The sequence below is a fragment of the Nicotiana attenuata genome, chromosome 10 (genome assembly GCF_001879085.1).
Source record: "Nicotiana attenuata strain UT chromosome 10, NIATTr2, whole genome shotgun sequence".
In the NCBI taxonomy this organism is placed as follows: Eukaryota; Viridiplantae; Streptophyta; class Magnoliopsida; order Solanales; family Solanaceae; genus Nicotiana; species Nicotiana attenuata.
Genome location: NC_031998.1, coordinates 1,871,811 through 1,879,204, shown reverse-complemented (window position 1 = coordinate 1,879,204; position 7,394 = coordinate 1,871,811). Strand labels below are relative to the sequence as shown.

At 37.0% G+C, this 7,394-nt stretch overlaps 1 protein-coding gene across 1 annotated transcript in view; it reads right to left on the bottom strand.

Moving 5' to 3' along the window:
* The window catches only part of LOC109232889 (dolichyl-diphosphooligosaccharide--protein glycosyltransferase subunit STT3B), a 6,778-nt gene extending 1,232 nt beyond the window's left edge, over window positions 1-5,546 (bottom strand). The window contains exons 1-6 of the mRNA XM_019398579.1: window positions 4,935-5,546; window positions 3,815-4,328; window positions 2,603-3,139; window positions 954-1,408; window positions 548-670; window positions 251-310 (exon numbers count right to left, since the gene is read on the bottom strand). Of these exons, the coding sequence (XP_019254124.1) occupies window positions 251-310; window positions 548-670; window positions 954-1,408; window positions 2,603-3,139; window positions 3,815-4,328; window positions 4,935-5,305 (2,060 nt within the window). The 5' untranslated portion in view covers window positions 5,306-5,546. The remainder of the gene's footprint in view (window positions 1-250; window positions 311-547; window positions 671-953; window positions 1,409-2,602; window positions 3,140-3,814; window positions 4,329-4,934) is intronic.

The window sequence follows — 7,394 nt, the reverse complement described above, 5'->3', positions numbered from 1 at the left end:
TCATTTGTTCCACCCCCCCCCCCCCCCACACACACACACACAAAGAAAACCCCAAAACCCAAAATTTATTTTATGTGCGTCTTTTCTCATCCCGCACCCTACTCTGCTTGTTCCAAAAGCAGGAAAAGGGGGCCAAATGAGAATTAGAAATGTTATTAGACTAATGAAGGGACTAAAATATCCATCACAAAACCAGCAAGTGCAATGATGCTTCTAATAATCACGAGGAATACTGAGGCTAGTAACTTACCCAGGAGGCTTGCCATATTCTGTAGTCAGCTCCCCAAAGCGATAATAAGATAGCTTGTACCTAATCATGAAACATCAGTTGTATAAAATCAATTTATGCGTGCAAGATAAAGGAAGAGATTTGATAGTATAGAGGCATGAACAATGACCCAAAAAAATTGAACAAAAAAAACTTCAGAACCAAAATATTTTAAAAAGTTTCCAATAAAATGTGGTAAGGTGTCCTGACGGGACCAAAATACTGTTGGACAAGGAAGAACCAACGTGACAATGAGTCATGAGATTAAAGGGAACTCACATTAGACAGTTCAACATCTTAGGGGCAGCACCTTTATCAACACGATACTCGCCATTAACAAGGTAATCTGGTTCTTTGATGACAGGAAAAACTCCACCACCTATTCTCACCATCCACAAGAATCTAGCATGAAAAGGATGAGTGCAACCAAATTAGAATGAAGTCACAAGATACAACCAACATTAAGAAAGAAAACAAGGATAGATGAAATCAGCATATTCAGATACATGAATATTTGATAAGGCATTTTATATGCTTACACAGGATAAAAAAGAAATGTGAAAAGAATCTCATGTAAGCCTGATATTAACAGGGAATAGTATTTTTAGGATTAATCAAAAGAAAATAAGATGCAACATGAGGAGAAAATTAGCAACCCTGCTTTTTAAATCAACAAACTCCTTACTTGTTTATGTCATCCGATGAATACCCAGTTACACCTCCAAACACAACCAATACATAATCCACATCCAGTGATCTCATTATCTCATATGCTTCATCCTCATAAGATGACATCGCTCGTCCAACCGTAGCTATATGTGTGTTGTTCCAGGTATTATTATCTACAATGACAGTCCTGTTTCCCATGGCAGTTATCTGATAACCATAATCCCACCAAGACATCACCTTAGCATCCGAAGGAGTGTTCTGCCTCAGCCAAAAATATGCTTCACGGTAGTCATCGAAGATAACCCTATTCCCATGGGCACCCCTTGCAGCTAGGACAATGGAGGGGGATGAGTATGCCTCTGACGTCACCCAGGTACAATGGATTGCATATCTAGTCAGCAAATAGAAAGCACCAACAAGCAATGCAATTGCTCCATTTTTTTGGTAGGGCAAAGATTGATCAAGCGCACCCTATTTTAGACACGATCATTTACAAAGCAAGTTATTTATTGGCTACAGTGGGAAAATAGTTCCAAAACACAATTGTGGTGAAATATGCCATAACTACAGAACCTCTTTTATAAGCAACACCAAGTTGGCGAATTCTTTTACAATATCACTTCATTTTGAAAGAAAATGAAGGAATTGATAAGTTGAATCATACAGTAAAAGTTAATTGCATGCACAAACATTAAATGACATTTCCCTTCACCACTCATCTACTAAATACCAAGGATAAAGAATACTTTGGGCAAATATATAATTCTACTTTTTAATTCACTTTCCATAACCTTTTAAGCATAAGCAATTCAATATAGCATATAAAAATTTTGAATTCCAGCCTCACCCCATCTTCATTCTTCCATAACAATCAGCAGTTAGTTCACGCACTGAACACTTTTCAGGAAAAAAAAGGAAAAAGATAAGCAAGGAGAATCGTCACACCAAGGATAGCCGAATCAGCCCAGACAATGAGGAACAATAACGGTAATATGGCTTGCTTCTAGGGTAAAAAAAAATAACTTTGTCAAAGAGTTGGTATGCGATAACACGTGGAGTAAAACTTTTTACACTTAGTTGCTCCACATTACTGGATCAGACAATAGCCCAAACCCTAAGAGGGATTTGCACAGAAGCAGACAACAACAGAGCTAAAGTAGGTCAAAATCAAAATAACAGGCTAATGTTTGCTAAAATTTATGAAATTTAGTCCTCACTAGTCACTAGATGTCAATTTAGTTGCTTGCACATATTAAAGCCTCTTGGAACATACACACATTATGCAAGGAAGTTAAATTACTGGACACTGTGTCATACCATTTTAGACAATGAGTTAACAGGCTAATCCCCAAAAAAAGAGAAAGAAAGAAAGTGACTAATATTTCTGTGAAGGCAGCTTGTTTCAAACTTGAAGTTGAAGAAGCAAAAACATCAAAACGTAGCCATTCCCAAAAGAGATCTTCGTTGTGCTTGTTAAAAGTGGTCAAACTATACGACATCATTTTCAAATCAAGTTGTGCTTGTTAAATGACTCCTAAACTATTTAACACACCAAAGATTTCATTCCTGATAATTTAACTAGCTGCTTGTTAAGAAGATATAGGCTCATCACGTAACTTGAAGTACAACGAAAAATTACAAACAAATCATATTTAGTGATGCTACCTTTGAGGAAGTCTTTGCACTAGTTGTTCCTTTACCGGAGCCACCTTGAGTAGGTTTAGTTTTTGTCCTCACCAACTGACTAAAATTCTTGATAGTTGCTGAGACAGCAATAGCACTGATGAGGCATACTGCAGGTGTGGCAACAAGAATCAGTCGAACCATGACTCCAGCGAAGTACATGCTGGTGAGACCGTACATCACGATAAATATGGTAGCATCTGACAGTCGTTTGAAGCAGAAATACAGACCCGCCGGGAAAAGGATTAGCAATATATGGAAATCAAACATGAAAGATGACCATGCGGTTGGCTGATGCTCAGAAACAGAAGCAATAATGGGAATGTGGTCTTTCGCGTAAGTTGGATCCAGAAGTGAGTAAAACCGACCAGTCCATGGAGAGATATAACCAGAAGCAGTGCCAACTCCAAGAGCAACGGCACCCACACTTATAGCACAAGTCAATGTTATCCTTAAGAAAGCTTGAAACAACTTCTGATCATTCAGTAGATGTTTTACCCAATCCAAGAAATAAAACACCTGCAAGAAGTTTAACACTTGGTATTTAAAACCAGATGTACCCTTTCTCACACAGCATCAGCAAAATGCTAACAGCAATTATCAGTCATGAGCGAAGAAAAAAAAACAGAACAGGTTGAAGAAGCTAAAATGTCCTGCGAGACAAATGTCTATCCTCCAAATTAGATTCTTACGAAGAAAAAATTGAACAATGGAGAGAGGAAAAAAATCTACAAGCTGAGGAGCAGGGGCGGATTTAGGGGGGCGGATCGCCGAAAAATTACACTGTATATACAAGGCAAAATCTGTTTTTTACCTCTATATATTAAGTTTTGAACCCCCTTAACACAACCCGAAAGTGTAGCTTAGTGGTCAAGGAGTTCAAAACCTTCTTATGGTCAGAGGTTCAATTCCCACTAGCTACAATTTTTTTTTGAACCCCCTTCGTGGAGATCCTGCCTCCGCCACTGCTGAGGAGAAGAAATCCTCCCAAACGAGTTAAACAAAACAATACGAACTCCCATCAAGGACCCCAGAAAACCTTAGGAGTTGTATCCTTAAAAGCGCATAAAGCTACGGACTACATAAGAAAACATGAATGACTACTTTGCAATGATATAAAACGATATAAAAGAAACATGATTCACTTTTATTTATCTGTTTCCATCGGAATAGCAGAAGGTACAAAAAGAATACCTGCATCAAGAAAAACACTCCCATTGCTGCCATATGTTCTCCGGACTGTACATGCTGAAAACCCACAAAACGAATTTGCATGGCTAGCAACATTCCTAAAATGTACATGCAGTTGTAAGCAACATATAGCCTCATTGAATATCTCCCAGTAACCAAGAGTACCAGCACATACAGTGGGATTAGATTAATGATAAAGATATAACCACCCCACGCTGAAACCATGTAGAAGTACCCAAAAGCTGAGGCCAGAGACCAAGCAAGTGAACCTCCCTTCACTGCCTTAACGAATAAATAGAATGTAAGCAACAGAGCAAATATTGCAACTGCTTCATTGTCATATGATCCAGCCACCGACCTTGAGATGTAACCAGGGCAGATAGCAATCAATGCTGCGGCCACAAGCCCGGCACCCGAATCCCATAACTCTTTCCCAAAGAAGTAAGCAACAAGGGTTGTGTTGGAAGCAAAGAACGGCGCTGTGAGCACACAAACCTCACGAATATGGACAGCAAACCTGGGAAAGAATGTCATATTTTTAGCTCACAAAGAATACGGTGGAATTTTTTTCTTTATCTTCACAAATTTGACAAAAATCTCCAGATTTTCAAAATAACTACTACTACTACTACACCGCAGCCCCAAACAACTCGGGGTCGTCCATTTGAATACTCACTGACCACGTTACTCCATTTAAACTCATCTCACGCCAATATTACACAAATACAAATAAAAAGTATTAGAAGTTCTGTATAATCTCTGAACATATAAATTCTGACACAAAAGTAGTATACCCAAAATTTGGCTAATTTAGCAAAGATCGCTGCTTGCACTCTCAATTTGCAACTTAAAGGTAAGTTATTTTTAATTATGATTAAACTTTGCTCTCTATGTCTCATTCCCAATAAAGATATTTCTCTCTCAGTGACTAATCATTCAATTTTACGTTTCCTAAATTTATCTATATGGCTTTTTGGTCCATATATAATTAAAATCTCCTCCCTCGTAATCCTCACACAGTGCTTCCTCTTTCACATTTTTCTTACAGAATTAGAACGATAAGTCCTCACCTGAAAGTTCGCTTTTGGTAATAAAATGCAGAATATTAACAAAAAAGCGATACCTGAGGAATCTCAGTATCCAGTAGATGAAGGCAGCAGTGACCATAAGCCCTGGGTAAAGCGTACCACCAATGATACGTCCAAGTGGATACCAACTCTCCGAGTCAAACCAGTTCCAGAACTCGTAAAAACCTTTCTGAGTCAAGTACAAAGTCGTTCTGTAATTGAAATAGGGATCGAATTCGTGGATCATGCTCTCGTATCTTAGCACACTGAATAGCCGAGTGATAAATGCCAAAATGTAGACGAGGCATAGGATCGAAATCCGAATCAGCAGCTCCTGTTGCTTCGTCTTAAGCTTTAGGGATTTGAGTGAGAACAGTGACTGTGGTGATGAGAGCAGATCCGTTGCTTTCTCCATTTTCGCTACCATTTCTGATTAGATCTACTGCTGAATTGAACTGGAATTGAAAAGACTGACTTTTTTTTGTTCTAACTGATCTAGTTTTTGGTTGATTTTTCTTCCATTTAAGAGTTTTTTTTGGGTAATGGATCAAAGCGCAAACCCTACTGAAACGTTACTCGTAGTACTGTATGAATCATTGAGGGATCCGCAGAGCAAGTATCGAGTCTGAGGAATCGACAACGTGGGAAAAAAATGACATAGAAAGAGGACTTTTACGAGGTATTTAGTCAATGGGCTTATATTCAGCTTAATTTCTCTTTAGGCCCAATTGCCATTTCCGAAAGGAAAATGACATTGTATAGCTGCTCTCAAAAGAATAGTCGGAAATATATATATATATTTTGTACATATATACATTTTGTAATCTGTATAATATATAGAAAAATTGCACAAATTTTATACACTTTTCGGCTACCAAATATAAATAGTTTTTGGCACGGCTAAAAGTGATAATACCCCATTTCCGAAACATGAAAGATCCAAGCCAAGTTTGTCGAAATTGTAAAATTTCATGTGGCGCCCAGTTTGCGTTACGGATTGAATTTGTCCCCACTTTTTTCAAAAAAGTTTATCTAATACTTGTGAGCACGTGTTTTTTGCCCGACGAAAATACTCCTACATAATTCACACAAAAGTAGATTTTCTCTAATTATTTTTATTTTTATATAATTTTTAGGAATTTTCTGTTAATTAATTGCTTGCATTTAGCTGCGCATTTAATATCCTAAAATCATAGAAAAATATCAAAAATATTAAAATTTCATGCATTGCATTTTAGGTTTTTATTTGTATTTTTAGAATTTAAGTTGTTTATTAATTGCATTATTAAATCAAAATCACAAAAATACAATGGTTATGTTTATATTTTTAGCTTTTAAGTTTTAACTATTTAGTGTTAAGTTAATAGAAAATAAATTAAGGTTAATTTTACAAAATAGATTAAGTTAGAGTCTAATTTATGATTTTATTTAGCTTGTTTATGGTTTTAATTAATGAAATTAGAATTTTAAAATCAAAGAAAAGGAAAAAAAGGGTTGTTTGGGCCATATTTCAAGTGGCCCAGTTGCTTTAACCCCTAATCCGCCCCAGCCCAACTCCCTTACCCGGTCCAAACTTCCCTATCACCCTAAACAACCCCGTTTGACCCACTAAATCCCCACCCTCCATCATTCCCCATCCAACGGCCCGCAACTATCCCCCAATTCCCTTACAACTGTCCGAAATACCTCCTAAACCCCAGACGCCCCCCATCCCCACCCACCCATTCTCTCATCTTCCCCAAATCAAAGAAACGCTAGCCGCCCCTAAACTCCCAAATCGTCTGCCGGCGGCGCCACCATAACTCCTCCAAATCCACCCAAAATTAACACCCTATGATTCCCACACCTCCCTAATCCCTAATCCCCTACCAATTTCCCCAAAATCCCCACCAAACTTCTCCAATTTCAGATCTTAAAGACGGCCAGAAACCCTAATTCCCCTTGCTCGATTTTTCCAGATTCTCAAGAGATGATTCGGCCCGAAATCTATAACATCGGAGTTGGTCAAGATCGCCATTCCTCGGAATTTTCTTTATCTGATATTAGTAGGTAATTCCTCTCCCTTATTTCTTTTGTTATTCTTCTTCTTTCTTCAACAAACGACTCTTCTGCTTTTTCAATTCTTTTCCAGATAATTTGTCCTAATTAGGATTTCTAGTTTAATTTCGATTTTATTATGATTAAGAGGTCTAATTACACATCAATTTAGGTTAAATACACAATATTGGGTTATTCTTTTTTAGATAAATTTGCTTAGTAAAATAGTACTTATCGAAATTAGGTTTTGATTCTGTGTTTGCATGGCTTAATTAATAGTTCAACTGCCTGATTCTGATTAGTTAGTTACATTAGGTTAATCATATTTCTTTCCTTATCTTGTTTATTTTTTTAGGTCCTTTGATTAATTATGTTTAAATAAGTTACTATTTTATTTAATTAGACTGATTTTTTTAATTACCATTTAGATTAGAAATTAGGCTCAAAGAGATAAAGTACAAAAAATTTTATAAAAAAAA